At 42.1% G+C, this 17998-nt stretch overlaps 1 protein-coding gene and 1 long non-coding RNA gene across 3 annotated transcripts in view; one reads left to right on the top strand and one right to left on the bottom strand.

Moving 5' to 3' along the window:
* Positions 1–17998, top strand: part of LOC106043140 (uncharacterized) — a 51271-nt gene that overhangs the window by 25601 nt on the left and 7672 nt on the right. The window lies entirely within an intron of this gene.
* Positions 3573–7942, bottom strand: PPP1R3C (protein phosphatase 1 regulatory subunit 3C). Of its 2 annotated transcripts, none has more exons than XM_048069163.2 (2): positions 7786–7942; positions 3573–6142 (listed from the first exon to the last, which is right to left on the bottom strand). In XM_048069163.2, exons 1-2 carry the CDS (start codon positions 7797–7799, stop codon positions 5197–5199), a joined length of 960 nt encoding a protein of 319 aa, XP_047925120.1. In that variant the 5' UTR covers positions 7800–7942; the 3' UTR covers positions 3573–5196. The 2 variants fall into 2 exon arrangements, with proteins under 2 accessions (XP_047925120.1, XP_013047679.1); XM_013192225.3 differs by having other exon boundaries at positions 7665–7798.

Below are 17998 nucleotides of genomic sequence, written 5' to 3'. Positions count from 1 at the left end.
TCAGTTCTGGCTGCTAACATCTTGTAACCCTAACCTTCATGACAGTTAACTCCTGTCAGAAAGTCCAGGCTTGAACTGTTGAGAAACCTCACACTTTCTCCTTCTCTCAAAGGAAGCTAAGGATGTAACACATGTACAAGTAGCCTGCTCTACTTTCAGTACGCTGCAATGCCTCCAGTGTTTTACAAAGTTATCAGGAACCAAGTTAGACCCCAGCACTGTGTTCATGCTTTGCCTGAGCAGATTTACCTGTGGCATTTTCTACCTTACAGTTCAAAAGATGCACTCAGTCAGATCAGCAGTGGGCCACCCACAGTGAACACTGCACAAGTAGCAGTCAGTCTGCCTTTTATGTATGAAATTTGTCCCTGAAACAGAAAATACCATTCTTTCTTCAGAAGATACGAAATCTACCCATCTTAGTGACTGGTCCAGAAAGGAGAGTCAGAAGTGGTTTGTGACATAGGGTGGAGAAGCACAAAAATATGGATGTTTTTAATGGAGGGAATTACATGCATAAATTGTTCAGTGAACTGCATCACTGATTCAATCTGCCCAGCTGTCACAAGCTTCAAGGACAGTCTGTCAAGCACTACAGAAATGATGCATATGTTCCCAGGCCTTGTTGTATGAGATGCACGAAGTCACTTGAGCAACGAAAGATGGGTACTGAGCTGTGCTGTTTTCACTGGTGAAACTGAAGACCATGCAGCCAGGCTTTCACCAGAGCTGGTTGAAAGTGTTATTTCTGCCCTAAGGAAGATCCAAAGGCCAGATAGGTACCTTTCCAAACAAGGATGAAAAGCTGAAATATCCATTTTTCATTAAGTGAAGAATTACATAGCCTAGAGGAGGGAAAGCTGTTACTTCTTCTGAAGCACTTACAGACTATTGCAGAAAGACAGCAATAGTTTCTTCTTGTTGTGTATGCAGAATACAAGTAATTAGGAACTAATTTTAATTAGGCTAATACCTCAGGAGCCTCTTTTAAGGTAAGAAGAGGAAAGAATAAATAGAAAGATGTGAAGCCTCCATCACTGAAGGACTGTAAGAGCAGATGAAGCAAATCCCAGTCAGGAATGGCTGCAGTATGGCTGATCCTTGAAACAGGCAGAGAGGCATCTCAAGAGAGGATTTAGGGCAGTCTTACCTCATTTTTATTTTGGCCTTACTGAAACTTTTCACTCATTACTACGTGTCGCATTTTAAAGCTTATAAGTGTCTGAGAGGGATGGCAGTTGTTGCTTTGTATATATGTAATTACCATAAAATTTACCATATTACCATTAATTTACCAAATTTATCATATAAATTATGGTAACTTATTTAGATATAGATATCATTAAAGAAAAAGACATTCACTAATTGCCTGTGAAAATTATAATTATGTTCTCAGGAAATGCTGAGATGCTGATCTTTGAGGGTGACAGGTCTTCATTAATATGAAACACTGGCAAATTTCAAATTAATTTTTCCATGGTAAGACTAGGCCAAGATTCACAAAAAGAAGTACTGTTATTTAGAACAACTTGAAACACTTATGTTCAAAGAATAAAATCTCTTAAATACTGTGCCACCCATATATTATAACTGAAAGTCAGACACCTCAGACCTCCTTAGCTAACGGAGGGAATCCAGTCATTCACCGTCACCTTAGTGGTGAAAATGTAAATCGATGATGCAGCTGGGAAAATGACTTCTGAAGAGAACAAGATGATGCAATAGGTCTGCAAGCTCTGTTTCAGGGACTACACCTGCTTTCTATCTTTAGTTTTTGCATACAGTCTCTCTCAAAGAGCATCCTCCAAGATGCGTGTTTGAATTCCCTAGGCTAAGCCAATTTTCCAAGGATGACTTTGCTTTTCTCTGCTTCTGACAAACACATTTCTAAAATTAATATATTTTAGTGAATACACCTTAATGTTGCTAACATGTTCCTGCAGGGCCTATTACCTTTCTGGTCAATGTGAGTGTTAGTGATATGTACGAGCTCTGTTTTAAATGAGGAAGAAGTGAAACTGCACTGCTTTAGTACGGAGTGGAGAAACAGGGAGTTCTTTGCTCTCTTGTCTGGGGCAGGGCTTTGGAGCTGCTTTGCTTCTCTTTTGCGGCTAAGCATTGCCTCTCCACTGGGCAAATATGATCTTGCAAAGCAACTTTGCAAAGCAGCAGGCTTATAGCTAAACCTTGTTTAAAGGAAGTTGTTTTCTCGTATTATAAGGTGATTTATGTCTCAGTCAAGAGAAGGACAAGTAGGCGTTTTCTGTTGAGATGGCTGGTCATGAAACTTGGCAGGAGGAGAAAAAATGTTACTTTTCCTCATAGTGGAAGGCTTTTGCTCCACCCAGTAACCTTGCATCTGTTTTGCTTCAGTGAAGTCTGACATTGAGACCAAGGAGCCTTTAAGCCACTCGTTACAAATCCCTCTTGAGCTTACTTTTCTAGAGCAGGGAGCTGATGGTGCAGTGTGTATCATGGCCCAAGTGCTCCTAAACATAAAGACACTGAGTTATTTACTAAGTACTATATTGCTTTTTCAGTAGAGTTTGAGGTTGGTAGACAGAGCTGGGGAAAGGACAGTTCTGCATCCAGTGCAGGCTTTGCAATGTAGAAGCTTGAAGTTCATTCCCCACTTCAGAAACGTTGTCAGAGCCTTGCTGCCTTTCATCTTTCTGGAATTGCTTTTCATAATTAAAACTAGATTTCTTGCTGACATTGTCTATAACAGATTGAACTAGACTGGATCTTGTCACTGAATTTCCTTATTGTGTTGGGAAATCCCATGTAAAGCATCTGGTGCGTGACCAGCATTGGTTAGCCTGTCCTTGCTCTATGCTAGGAGCAGTAGCAGTGTGCCAAACCCCTCTGTCCTCTGGGGACTTGGGGCCCAACACGCTTTTCTCTATTCTAAATAATTGCAAGGCAAGGTCCACACAGCAGTGTCAAAGGTGGACTGGCTCACATGCAGACATGTTATTTTCCAGCACGTTTTTTGGTACTGATAGCAATTGATCTGGTTCCCAAGCACTAGCAGAGAAAAAAGGCAAAATGTCCCATGCCCCCAAATAGCAGCATAGCTGCAGGGACAGCATAGTGAGCTAAGTATCAGGTGAATGCAAGCCAGAAGACATCAAGTGCTGCTCTCTAGATGCATCTGTGTATGCATTGTGTATGCTATAGTTCAGCAGTAAGTCTGGCCATCAGATTGAGCCAGACTCCTGCCAGACAAACTCACCCACAGCACAGGAGAATCCTGCATGGGATTTGCCAAACCAACCTATTCTGTTTAAATTTGGTGGGATGCAGTTGTTTCATTTTTTTATTTTTTTTTTTAACTTACAACTCATAAGTTGTATCAACTTATCATATCATCTATTGATGATATCTTATTTAGTGAAGAGATGAGATTTATCTTCAGGATAACATCAGATGTTGCCCTGAGATACCATACCAGAGCCAGCTTTAGCAATAGCTGGTGGCACAGAACAAACCTGCTGTACCTTAGATCAGAAATGCAGGTGTTTAAAGAAGTTAATGAACTTAGCAGATTGAGTTGACTCATTAAGAACCAGGTATATCAAAATACAATTTATTCTTAAAATGGCTAGTTTACATGTAACAGCATGGGTTACATAGGGAAAAAGTGCAGTTAGTGAAAGAAGCTTATTTCACCTTAGTATACATCTTTTCATTGCATTGCAAGTAGCTTCAGACTCAGGATATTATACTGCTTAGCAATGGGAAAAAAACGTGACTTGTATTTTCATGTTAATGCTACTTCAGTACAGTTAAAAGGTGTGCTGGTATTCACACCTGCTGAGCATGTACTGGACAATTTCCTACACAAGTCTTGTATGAAACACAAACCATCTTTACAGTTTGACAATTCAGAAAGCTAAATTACAAGCATACAGATACAAAATATACAGCAGTTTTAAAAAAAAGCTTCAAAAATGAGGTACAATAAAACAGAGCAGTTTTCTATTTATGTGCAAGCCTATATTCATTCTAGAAAACTAGCAGCAACCCTGCTCTTTTAAAGAAATTAGCTTTCACAAAGTGCAGCTAATTCACTGTCTTCAATATGAAGGACCTTGCCTATGTTACACACTTTTGAAAAGTTATCTCTAACTTTGCAATAGGGAGCAGGATACCCAACCATCAGGTGCTATGAAATCAGATCAGGCAATGAGTCAAATCATCTAATGCTGCTACGGACTAGGAAGTTTGCAAATCACTTGGTCTGTTCTGTGAACTAACCCTGGTTTCAGCCTTGATTTTTGGCATGTACAGTGGCTTTTTTTAAAAGGCACATTTTTCTTATAACATTAGAAGGTAAACCCTCTGCTTGATAGCTGAGTAGGATGATGAAGGTAGAAGTCAAGGTTAGATTTCATCTCAAATGCAGGATATTTATTATTCACAAGGCCAATGAGGACAGAGATGTCTTCCCTAAGTAGCAGTTACTTCCGCCACTTGCTTTGTGTCACTTTGTGTTCTCCTTTTTATCCTGTAGAACTCTCCCTGGTATTTAGAAGACCAGTTTTGAAAAGTCAACATCAAAATGCTGTTCATCTCCAAGTTATGCAGCACATCTTACCTCTTCCCCTTCTCCCACTTTTCTGTTATCCTCTATAAGTTTCCTAACCCGTGCTGAAGCCACAAATCCTAGCCATGCATTCCTACCTGCCACTGCTACAAGCATGTTGAAGGTCATAGCGAGCCTCTGTCCTGACAGCATCACCTCTTCTCTACTGCACTCCTAACATGTGCAAAATGGTTTGTAGTGTTCTGTTCATGTAACATCCCTGTGTACCCACACACTCATGCACATACACACAGCTGCTACAGCTTGCTAAGATACTGTCACCTTCCATACTTCCTCACAAGAGTCTCTTGCCTAGTGACTCAGGAGAGACAACAGCAGAAAGCAAGCAGCATATACTTAAGCATGCTATTTCTAGAGTAGGTAGCATACACATGGGTTTCATCTTGTTCATCTTTCTTTCCAAGGATAAGTTTTGGCAAAGAACTTCAGTAACATAATATGGTATGACAAATCCCACAAACAACTGAATTTGGATTTGTACAGACAGCCAACAAAACCTGCCAAGTGGTTTTGTCATGTAGTATGTGAACCAGAAAGCTAACACTGTTCTGTCGCCAAACGGAAGAACGCTTCCTAGCTGGTGTCTATCACCAATATGGTGATGAATTTTCAATCCCACCCAAACTCTGCCACTGGGGAAAGAGACCACTGGACAGCCTCGGGCTGCCAAGTTGATCAGGCTCTCTCTCTTGACCTCTCCTTTGAGTCTGAATATCTATACAGTCTTTCTTGGCAGATGGTATCTGAACTCCATCAGACTTCCATTCTGCATGGAGAATCTTGTAATTCTGCCCCTCGTTATTGTCCCAGTAGGTATGTTCTCCACTTTGGTAAGAAATGCAAAACTCAATCTTCTCTTGAGAGGAAATGGCAGGAGGCAAGTCAATGGTAAACGAGAAGGTATCATTTTCAGAATCACCATAAACATTGTTCATGTATACACACTCAATGTCCGTGTAAGTCTTCCACGTATCAAAGGTAATTCGAACCTGAACCTTTTTTTCAAAGCTCACATTTTTTACTTTCACAGTGCCCGACAGCACCTTCTCTTGTAGGGTGCAGTTCTCCAGGCAGACCAAGTTCTTCTGCAGGCGGTTCCTGAAGTCCAGGTAGTCAGCTGAGGGCCGAGGGAAACCCAGAATCAAGTTTTTCTCCTCATGTAGCTTTAGGCCAGATGTTATGTTTTCAAGGCCCATGAGGTCAAACTGAAGGTCCCAGCCAGGGTGCTCCTGGAACTCGGAGAAGGTGTGTATTGCCGTCAGGGACAGGCCCTTCGAGTCGGCAAACACAACTCGCTTCTTGGCTCGGGCTGCCGAGTGGTTCCAGTCTGTCTTCTGTGCTTCGGAGTCACGTTTCACATGCAGGCATGGTCTGAGAGGTTTGAATCTGTTAACAAAGTTGTTTCTTTGACAGTCCTCAAGGGGGCTGAGAAAACTCTTCAGTGGTGGTGAATGGGCTAAGCAAATTCTCATGGCCACATCCACAGGCATGATGGAGCTTGGCAAGGGTCTCGGATCCAAGATCTGTATCATTCTGAAATAAGCAGGAAGTGCATTATTATTTGTTACATCAGGGAAATGCTTATGAATGCATATTTGTTTCATCTGCTGTCTTAATTATTCATGGCCTGCTCTTTGCACAGCTTTAAATAATGCAGCCTAAATTAAAATTGACAGTTCAAGATAAGGAAATAGAATAAGAATATTCAGTCATTTCTTGCTAGTTCTAAGCTCTTCTGATTCAAACGTAATCTCATTTGTTTCTTCCAAACCTCTGAAAACTGAATTTTAGTGACAGGTAATTAAACATATTTTCTTGAAAATACACAAAAGAACATTCTAGTATCAGAAGAACAGATCTAGCTGCAGTGAAGTGCTCATCCACTTTAAATTTAGTTTCCCTTTTAGAGACTCTGAGCTAGGTCTTAAAATTCCAGCAAGCTGGATCAGCTGCTTCATCTCTGAGCACAGAAAGCACTATATTAAGCAAGTTACCTATTCCATCAGAGTATCGACTGGGATGCTGCATATCATGATGCAGAACCATCACCCTACGGCTTAGAACAATCATAAATGCATTTGTTAGGCAATGTGGTTTTGGTTAATTCAGGTGCACAAAAATGGCAAAGCACCTTCAGAAATATTTTCTATGAGCTACTAACCCAGGTCTAATTAAGAAAGCTAGTTTTCACCGTTAACATTGACTGCTGAGGAAATGGGGAAAAGAATATAGGGAGAGGAGAACTTTATTTATTCACCTCTGTGTGCTCCAAGAACTGTCTTAAAAACATCCTTTATAATCCCTCAAGTCCATGCCTAAACCCTACTGTAAGCATTCTATAAGAATATTACAGCTTTACTTGTAAAGATTTATTCCTAAACCTCTCTCCCAGATGTTGAAAAATCACAATTACTTTGCAAAAACATGGCCCATTCAAAGCCATTTGGCATGAATATTTATGGAAGTGGGGTTCAACTGCAGTACTGATAAAGGATTGATAAAGATCTCTCCTGATAAAGATGCAGTCCTTGCTGGAAACATGGGTTTTTGTTGAGTCATGGGAAGCAAAGGCATTTGCTTTGTCACTTAAATGGCTTTCTCCTTCCCAGTGTTCTCACTGGGGTTCCAAGGCACTGCCAAAAAAAGCAGAATCTGCACTGACCTCTTCATTCTTCTCCTTGCTATTTTTTTTTTTTGCTATTGTGGCAGTATTTACCATAATAGGTAGGGGAGTACCAGCATCAAATTTATCGAGATCTGTTTTGCTTTTAGGAGGAACAGGTCTATTTTCTCCCCATAATTTTCACCACCAGCTCCTTGGGTAAATGCTCCTAAGGTTTTTCAGCATGTAAAAAAAAAAAGCACAGCTGAGAAGCCAGGCTGCAAGAAGAGGCAAAGATGATCCCCGAGCTCAAGAGGACGGGGGCTCAGCGGCATTGACGTGCAAAAGCAGCGGTGCTTGTGCAGTGGGAGTCCTCTAAAACCGGAGGGGCGCAGCGCAAGTTTTGAGGTTTCATTCCCCGCAGGGACGAAGCTCGACGTTCCTTCCACCCACCTCTTTGCTCGCCTCCTCCCGCGGGGCCGCAGGCACACGCCGAGAGCACACCCGAGCGCAAGCAGGCGAGGGGGGCGCGCACACACGCGACGTGTGCGGGGAGGGGGCGGGCGGCGCTTACCTGCTGCAGTGCATGGGGCAGCGCGGCCGCCGGCTGCTCTGGAGCCCGCTCCGCGCCGCGCCGCCGCCTTTATGGGGCGCTGGGGCGGCGGGCGGCCCGGGGGCGGCCCGCGGCGGGGCCGTGCGTGCCGGCGGGCCCGCGGCGGGGGGGCGGCTGCCGCCGCTACACGTGGCCGCGCCGTGCGGGCGGGCAGCGCCCCGCAGTGCCGCCCCCGCCGGCCTCCTCTGGTAGTCGTGTGCCGGCCCTGCGGGCCGGGGTGTTAACGTGCCGGCACCTCCTGCTAAATCCAGAGCCCCGGAGTCGTTTCCAAAACTACAGCGCTTGAAATAACTTAGATATTCTGCCCCCCCCTCCCCAAAGGGCTCGGTGCCCTGCTGCCTAGCCTATTTATGGCCGAAGGCACCGGTTGTATTCATGGTTCTGGTGTCTCGCTGCAGCGTTTCCAACAGGCAGCCAAGCAGAGCCCTCCGCGCCCCAAATCTGCCAGCCTGACCCAGGCTGCCCTGAGGCCGCCTGGCCCTCTCCTCATCCTCCAGAAAGGAGAGGCAGGAGATAGGGCCTCCCTGGAGCAGCTGGGAGGCAGGCAGCCATTTCAGAGCGGGCTCGCTGAAACACTGGCCCTTTCCACCAGCTTTTTCCTTTTTGCTGCGTGGGCGAAGTGGGTATTGTTTCATCAATGTGGAGCTTCTTCCCATCACTATCAAAAGATATGTTGCCAGGGCCTGAAATCTGTCGTCCTAGACTATAACTGCCCTCGTCCTCAGTGGAAAAAGTACTGTAGGACATTTCATTTGAATGGTGCTGCTGGCTGCTCACCTCCCACACAGGGTGGTCTGCTCAGTCTGAAGGTGCTAGAGGCTCTGCTGTACTTCCCACGATGTAGTTATTATCTATTTCTGGAGCAAATGGACAAAAAGTGGCAGAACCCAGCCTCCTCAGCGCTGCCCGTAGCGGAGCCACCACTGCTCGCACCATGCCTCCCAGAAGGCCCACCACGGCACCCACCAGGCCAACAAGGACGTGCAGACAGCCCATCGGCAGCGGCACGTTGCCTTCTGCACGCTTCCTCCTAGAGGCTTCCTCCTCCCAGAGGAGGCTGGCCTTCGAGTCACTGTTCTCCAGAAACCGTGCCCCGGCCGCTGACTGGTTCAGCGAGCCTTCTGTGGCTTTACGGTTTCACTATCACCTTCCTGCTGGCCTGCTCTCTCCCCAGGTCAACTGATGACGTGCAGTCACACAGTACAATGTGATACTGAGTCTGTGAGCTGTAATTTTTAGAGCTCGTAGTTTTTACTGGTAGGCGAGACCATGCACAAATGAATAGCAGGAAGTACTATGTCCTACGTGAAGCAATGGGGGCTTACAGTGATGCACAGATGATTCAGGGTTTTTCTGGCTCATCCAGTTTTTTTTTTTTTGTTGTTTTTTTTTCTTGTTTGTGAATGAAGAGCTCTGCTGCTCTGCTAAGAGTTTATTAGGAGGCTGTGTAAGCACAGGCCAAGGCATGGTGGGAGGTGACAATGACGCCTCCATTTTGGATTCGAGCTGCACAGAAGCAGTCTAAAATACATCCTTGAAAGTGCTGGAGGGGGAAGACTTATGTTGACTGAAGTGTGGCACACAGGCCTGTACACTGTCTCTGTATGTATAATGAGAGCATTCACAGGACAGTAGGACTTCAGTTTCTTTGCTTGGACCCTTGGTGACTGAAATTCCTGCCTTTCGTGCCAGTACGTGACACTAAGCATCACACAGATGAAGCCTGAAGCACTAACTGGCAATGCAGACAAGGGTTTGGAAAGGTCCCGGTCTTTTCCTTGATGCCAGCTATTCAGGATGACCTTCCCTGGTCCTCTGCTTCTCCAGTCACACTCCTTCCTCTCCACCTTCCTTATCTCGTGGTCACTGCCAGCTCCCTCTCAAAGGCAGATGATACTTTCTCATCATTTGCTTACAGAAAGTGCTAGAAAACTGTGTTCTTCAAGATCTGCTAGTTGCAAGGTATTTTTTCTTTGAGCTACAAATAATTTCAGCCCCTAGCAACAGTAAGCAGGGCCCGGGATCCCCGATGGGCCCAAAGGGGCACATGGCTGGTGCTTACCAAACATCCTGTATGCACCCATTTTAAAACATGGGTGAGCAACTCTGGAGAAGTTTCATGAGCCTGTGCTACTGAAGTCTTTGTCCTTGGCGCTCCCCCCGTAGTGCTGCTGAGCCCTGTGGCTGCCCTACCTGCAGCATGCCCAACAGCTGGGATGCGTGCTCTCTATGTGCAGCCATTAAATGAGACTTAGACAATATTTTTATTCCACACTGATCCGTGCTTGATGCCTGCACACAAGGAGGTGCCCTGAGGCTTCGCTGCACGCATTTCTACTACTGTGGAGTAGCTGGCTGCATTGTTTGCTGCCATAAACCAGTTTGTTCCTGTTGGGCTGAAACATCTCTTTTGTCTTGCTTAGAAAACATTATGGAAGATTATGTAAGGTTATATGCTTGGCAAAAAAAAAAAAAAAAAACAGTAGTGAGATACAGAGCTTTTCATGGACAGATCATTGCCCAAGTTAGTAAATACAGGCTGAAACCAGCAGCTCAGTGGCTGCTTGGTAACCCGAGGCCCGTTCATGGCCACAGCACGGTGCCCCAGTTTCCGGTTGCCAAGACAAGCAGAGAGGGTTGTGCAGAGCCAGGGCCGCTCTTTCCTCACCCGAGAAGAGATATGTCTGTACCGAGGCAAACTGATGGGGTTACCCGAGGTAGCAGAACAGTTTGCACTGTCAGTGATGGTCCTCTATCTGTGCTTTTTATAGAGGACTCGGGTTTCCAGTTATTTTGGTTCAGTGGCTCTCCTGTCATCAGCAGCTTAAAAATGTAGATTTGACTATCTGTCTGTCTTGCCTTTCAAATAGGGCTGCTAAAACAAGAGCACCAGAGAGGGGGAAAAAAATAATCTTTGTCTTACTGTGCATTGGACAGCACTTTGTGTCCTATCAACTCTCCTGACATTTGTAGGTGCACATGGAAGCAAAGGGAGAAATACAGTGCCAGGAGAGGCAAGGGTGATTATAGGCAGCCCTGTCAGGAGGGGCTGCACCTCAGCTGATTGAGTAACAAGGAAAACAAAGTTGACCACATATACCAGTTCTTTCCCTTTTTCTGAAAATGCTGCATTTTAAATGTAAAAACCTAACTGCAACAAATTAACTGTAGTAAATGGTCTCTGTAGTAAATTGTCGCTGTAATTTCAGAAAACTTTCAAGGTATCTTCTTACAAATAGTTTCTAGTCTGCATTATCCCTAAGCAAGGTAGCACACAGGCTGGCTCTTTAGTGAGTTTCTTCCTTCACAGAGATTGCTCCATGACAAGCCTGCAATCGGGTTCAAGCTGTTCTACTCAAGGAGCAATCTACAGCATTAGCTCCTCTGTGAATGCTTGTAAATGTGGACAATCCTGCAGGTCTCACTGTTCTTCACCTGTCTGAACCAGCCAACTTCTTTCAATCAGCAGTTTTCAGAGCAGATAATAAGTGACTGTGGGTTTCTGTCAGCTGTCAGACAGACCAGGGTGTGCTTGGTCATTTGTTGGTTCCGGTCATTTTATGGCTGAGGAGAATAAAAGCGTTGCTTTTCTCAATCTGTGTCCCAAAGCTGAGTAATTAAACAAGTTTTTGTGGTTTTACTCTTTGGCTTTATTATTTTTAGGTTGCTGTTGCTGTGCTTCTCTTTTGTCCTCCCCCACAACTTCAGGAGGGAAGAAATGAGATATGTTGCGGGTATGGAAAGAGTTGAATGGCCTTTGGCGTTTAATTGAAGCATTTTTAAGCAAAGATAAGCAACCATTTCCTGAGAGCAAAGTTAACTCGCAGCCACATTTATAGAATAAAGTCCAGAGAGAAAAAAAAAATTATAAATCTCCATTTCACTTGCATAGTAATGTATCCCTTGAAAAACTGCTGCTGTTTGCAGGGTGGGAGAGTAATACTAGCTCAGTGCAATAATAGTATACAATTTAACAGGGAACTTTTTGATTTCATTTTGGACCCGAGACTAAAATCAACTACTAGTCCAAGGTAAAATACTGCGGTTTCTAGAAAACAGGAAATATCCATCTTTTTTTGGCTAGCACATATTTGGTTCCCACAGCATCACTCAACACATGTTAATGAAGCAGGGCTTTAATAAAAGCATATCTGATAGTACAGTCACAGTCCATCAGCTCAGCTGACAGTGCTGTCACATAAGGCTTAATGCCAGCCATTTCTTTTCTTGGATTGAGCTCTTATGTTCAATATTACCTCTCTGCTGCTAAGACTAATCTTTGTAAGTGTGTAGTATTTATGAGGTTGGGCGGCAGGTTTCTATGACCATCATTATGACGCAAATAATTATTCAGGTATGCATGAAAGCTATGGAAGTCCAAACTGAGTTGAACCTGTAGACCTTTAAAAACATAAAATTAGTGATTTGTTGGATGAAATACAGTCCACAGAAGCCTTATGTAGTCTTAACAGGAACTTATTTTCTTTACTTGCTTCTCAGAGCACTTCAATGTACTTTGTTTATTCCTTATGGCTGCAAATGTGGACCAAGAAAACTCTCCTCGGAAACTCCGTTATCATCTTAGGGATTTATTTAGCACTGGCACAGTCTGTATGAAGAATAAATAAGTTTTTCATCTTCTTAGGATTTTTATTACTCCTTTCCTTATAGCTCAAATCACAGAAAGTCTAGAAAAAATATTCCTTTGGCCACAAAGCTTCTCTTTATCCTGATTCTCTTTATCCTACTAAACTTTGGAAGAATTCTAAAGCATCTTTTATCGATATCAGTCAGGATGAAATTGCTGATGTTTTTTAATATGCTGATTTTGGAATGAGCTTTTAGTTTTGAAAAGAAAAAAAAAAAAAGGTAAAAAAAATAAAATGAACATAAACTGTTGGGGATGGGAATAGCAAGTTTCCAAAACTGTTTTACTTTTCCAGATATTTCATTATTAGACATTTGAAAACTCAGACTTTGACAGGACAATAAATCAGTTTCTTAATCATTTGCAATTTGTTTGTAGAAACCAGGCTGCCTTGCAGACTCGCATGGCAGAACATATCCATCCCCTAGAAAAAGGGTCAAGTGGCCTGCAGCCAAACTCACTGAGAAATTATGCAAAGATGGATGAATTTTATATTTTCCTACAGCAACTATATGAATAATCATTCTCACTGGGGTATGATGTAGGCCTAAATCTTCAAGCATTGGCAGGGGCTCTGGGATTGGTTCTTTTTAGGTCAATAGCAATAGTTCTTGCCAGTATCGGGTCAGAACCCTGTAAGGTTGTATTTAAATTCCTAAAAACTGGAGGCTTTGAACTGAAATGGAAGCTAGACATTGATGTAAAATGTTTAATCTTTTTAAGACTGATTAATGACATATTAGTTGATGGTAGACTTGCCATTTATTTGGAAATGTGTAGTTCAAGTCAAGTGCATTGTTTTCTGAAACAACTGACATAGAAAAGCAAGACAATATATCATAGGCTGCTTAAAAGTTTTGTGTAATGTGATTATATTAAATTCAGAATATTTCAAGGAAGACTCCCTTAAAAAGTTTTTATACAAAATGCTGTCTGTTGAAAGTGTAATTGCTTTGGTTGCATGTGGTAAGCAAGAAATTAAATAAAGGCAATACCATGTTAGTTATAAATTGCTGGTACTTAGAGTAAAAAGGGAAAGGAAAATTGAAAGAAGAACATGACTGTACATATTTATTCTTGGAATAATCTAAACTTCCAGTGAAGGATTGACAAGAGTACAAAAAACAAAACACATATGTTTTATGGATGTTCATAAATAATTTTTTTTTTAAATCTGCCTTATGAATATAGACCAGCTTTTGAGAATGTGAAGTCTGTCCTAGATGTTTGAAAGAAATGCAGTATTTCAGTATTTTTGGAAACAACTTTTCTTTTCTTTTTATTTGTAACCACACATCCAAAAAGGTTGAACCTTGAGATTCCGTGGCCAAACATTTCATAAATATAAATCATTTTTCTGAGTATAAGTAATCAGTGTTTATTCTTTTCCTACTGGGCCAAGTGGAGGAAATACCTCTGTTGATCTTTAGTCTTTTCCAAAATAACAGTAAGTGAAGTTCTGCTTTGTATAATTTAGTTTGTTTGTGATTCTGTGTGACCAAACAAACGTTGGCTGTATAGACACTTCTGTCAGTTATGCGGGACAAATTTTGCTCTTTGCGGTCTTTCAAGCAAAAAGGTGATCTCTTTTACCCGACTATGAAAAATTCCTCACAGCCCTGCAGGAACCATATGTTTTTTCAATATGATTACCATTCTCATAAGCCTTATGTTGCATGCTTATGAAAACCTTCATCCTGAATAAGCATTGCTGTATCTGATGGCAGCCCAGCTGACATCTGCAACATGTTCATGAAGAGTGTTTAGAAACCTTTGAATAATGCTCCTTTTTTATTCAGCCACCAAAGAGACACGATCCATTTCTGTATTTTAGGTTCTCGTACAAGGTACTTTTTGTCTGCTGTATCACAAGGGAAGAACAGTGCTTGAAAATTAATACAGTGACATTCTGTGTTGAGTTTTTCTTGGATTTGGTCTGTTGGGGGAAAAAGCTCCCCTATAGCATAGGTCTAAGGGATAAATGAACCCTTTCTCTCTTTCAGTTTTAGTGAGACATCTAATCACTCCAGCCTTAAAATAGGAGTTTCCTAGGATCTGACCTAGTTATTCTATCATTTTTTTTAGGATGCATAACATACATGTGTGTGTGTGTATTTATATATACATATTTCCTCAGTTTCACAAGGGTCAGATTTCATGTAGAGATTAATTTCATTTCTAGATTTGATGGAAAGAATGAAGCCTCTCAAATCCAAGGGCTGTAACAGCATCAGTCTTGTTTCATTCTGCAACAGGAGGGGAAGTAGTTAGGACCTCTGAGTGTAGAAAGATCTGCGGCCTAAATAACATATCTGCAATAAATTGGTTTCCTTGGGTTATTCTTGGATGCCGCTTCTTGGAACACAGAGAGCTTACTGTCAAAATGTGCTTGCTCCATATACGCAATAATGCTTACAGAAAGTTTTGCAATCTTTAATATGTCTTTAATCAGTGAGAAAAATCTTGCATATTTCTCTGGAGAATTACAGTCATAGGATAACTGGGGCTGGAAGGAATCTCTGGAGGTCATCTGTTCCACTCTCCTCCTCAAAACAGAACTAGCTTCGAAGCGAGATCTGGCTGCTCAGGTTGCTTGTCTAGCTGAGCTCAGGTTGCTCGTCCAGCTGTCCTCCAAGGATGGAGAGTCCACAGCTTTTCTAGACAACCTCTGCAAGTGCTTAACCACTCTTGTAATATTTTTCCATTTATAACTGGAATTCCTTTGCTGCAACACCTGACTGCTGCCTCTTTTCCTTTCGCTGCATACCTTGGGGAAAGGTCTGGCTCCCTCTTCTTTACCATCCCTCTTTCAGTAGTGGAAGGCTGCACTCTGATCTGCTGTTACTCAGCCTTTTCTTCTGCAAGCTAAGGAAACTTGGCTCCCTCAGCCTCCCCTGGTGCAGCATGTTCCAGTCCCCTAACCCTCTTGGTGACCCTCCACTGGTTTCACCCCCATTAGTCCATGAGGGACTAATTTACCGAGGGACTCAAAACTAGGCACAATACTCCAGATGCAACCTCATAAGTACCCAATGGAGGGGAATAATCACTTCCCTTAGCCTTCATTTCAGGATTTCAAACAAGACTCATGGTGTTCTCTCAGGAGAACACAAGCAGAACTTTTTTGTTTGCTGTGGCAAAGACTCTGTACAGGTTGGTACATAGATATTTGTGCAATTACTTCAGTGCTCTTTGGTTTGTTTAGAAAATAGCAGTTATCTGTATTTTGGCATACAATAAGTTACATTTTATTTGTGGTTTGGGGGACGTTTTTGGAAATCATTCTCTCATATATGATTTCAGTCATCTATGGAAAGAATGGAAGATGGAATGGAAACATACTTGTAATTGTTCTCTCAGGCCTTTAATGTAGACCTTTTTCTAAACTTCTCGTAGACTTTTAACATCTGCCACCATTTCCAAATGACACCCGTTCACACATGTCTATAAAACTTTTGTTCAGTCCTTCCAAATGCTGATATACAAGCCATTTACGTTGCTTGCTGCAGCAATCATGGATAGGCCAACGCCACACTTTTTGGAGGTTTTTTATCTGACACTATATTTTAAGATCCTTTTCATCTTTATTTCCCTTTGTGTTGCTGCTTCCATCTTCATATCCCTTCTCCTAATTCCCTTTGGTTTTGTTCCCTCTCATGCTTTCAATTTACATTTCACCTTCTCATCCCTTCTGGCTCCAAGTCTTTATTGAACTGGTTCACCACATTTCCACTTTCTCTCCCATAAACTTTTACCCAAAGCCTGTTAGCTTAGCAAAAGCCACTAAGATTTTCATTACTACTTTAACTCACCTCATTTAAGCATTCTGGGAACCTTTGAGTTTTCCTATCTGAAGCCCTTTCTGAACCACACTGCTCCTAAAGCACACCAACAAAAATTTGCTTCAGACCACTTAAGGTTGCTCAAATACTAATCTAACCCACACACATCCTTCCTGGTTATTTCTTTTAGCTACTTTGTGTTAACCTGGCAACTGGATGGACTTTGCTCGTTGAGCAAAACGCCATGCATTAAGTTCATCCAGCTTGCACTCTACTGCAAAAGCAGAGAGCTCACCTCAGTGATGCTGACATACATTTGCTAGTTCTACTTTAGGGTATAAGAAGCTATTTGGGCGCTTTCCTCTGAAGGAGAAAGCACTGGGTATTTGAAGGTGAAAAGGAATTCTGTTTTTATTCACGTGTTAGTAAACAGGAAAAGAAAAAAAAAAACCTCTCAACTCGAGGTAGTTAGAAATTTTTCTTCGTTACAAAATCAGACTGTTCAGAAGAAAAAGTATTCATCAGACTGCTTCTACTAGGGAATCCATCCTCAAGAGTGAGAGAGGACACAGAATAATACTTGGTATGGGCGTGGCATGGCAATCATGTCATTCTCCTGGGTTATAGAAAACCCATCCTAAAGTTTCCGATCCTTTTTACATATTCTTACATAAATGTATTTCTCTTCAGTATATTTGTATATGCAAAGTGGCATAGCTGTAACAGAGAGGCTGAGAGAGACCAATTCCAGAAGAGGCATTTTGCATTCTATGGGTAGAGCAAGAACAGGCTATCCCTCAGCCAGCAAGTGTCTAGCCACATAAACTGGCTGTTACGGGAGAGGAAGTTTTGAATCTGTCCTTTGGGAGCAAGGAAGGGAGTGGAAGCAAAATATTAAAAAATAAAGCTCAATAAATCTGTTTCCATCCACTCCAGAATGCTAACTTTTTTTAAACTCTGTCCCCCAAGAGAAAGGGAAAGTCACTCCATTTGTAGCTTCTTTCTCATGGTAGTCATAAAGATAGTGAGCATGACAGAAAATAAATTATAGCTCTCTATAAGAAGGGTAGCGTGGATGTATCAATTTTACTACTACCAGCATGCACTACACATTTGGTTTCTCCATAGCCATATTCATAATTCATACTGTCTGTATTTGACTATCCCATGAAGAAGGTGTTTAAGGAGAAACTTCTCTGCTAGTCATAACAGAGCAATGGTGAAAGCAGGATGGGGTGTTGGTCAATGGAATGTCTTTGTTTTAGAAAAGGCACCTTATCAGGGCCATTAGCTCCAAAATCAGGTTATGAATGCCCTGCAGATATACCAGAAAGTAAAATAGTATGCCTGGCCCTTTTTATGCAACACATCATAGGTACAGATAGAGGAAGAGAAGTGATGATTCATTATCTGTTCATCCAGAAACCAAGATGCTGATTCATATGCTACGTCCTAAAATTTCTCAAGTCTAAACATATTCTTGACTACTGAAAAATCTCTTTAAAAAGTGTTGTGCACAGGGGTGTGCCTGTGCCTTCTGTTACTGATCTCGTTCTAAATCAAAAGGTCTACATCATCGTTAGACTCATTGTTACGTAGTGTCTTTTCTAGTCTGCCTTACTTCTAGTCTCCTTTGTTATGTTTTACAGGTTATATAGATTAGTTTTTCACTTTTTCTTTTCAAATGGCATGTAGAACTTTAAAAATACATAATATGATCTATAGCATATTATAGTTTTGTAAA

This window comes from Anser cygnoides, chromosome 7, assembly GCF_040182565.1.
Source record: "Anser cygnoides isolate HZ-2024a breed goose chromosome 7, Taihu_goose_T2T_genome, whole genome shotgun sequence".
Lineage (NCBI taxonomy): Eukaryota > Metazoa > Chordata > Aves > Anseriformes > Anatidae > Anser > Anser cygnoides.
Note: the sequence above shows the minus strand (reverse complement) of the source record. Positions and strands in the feature narration are given on the sequence as shown.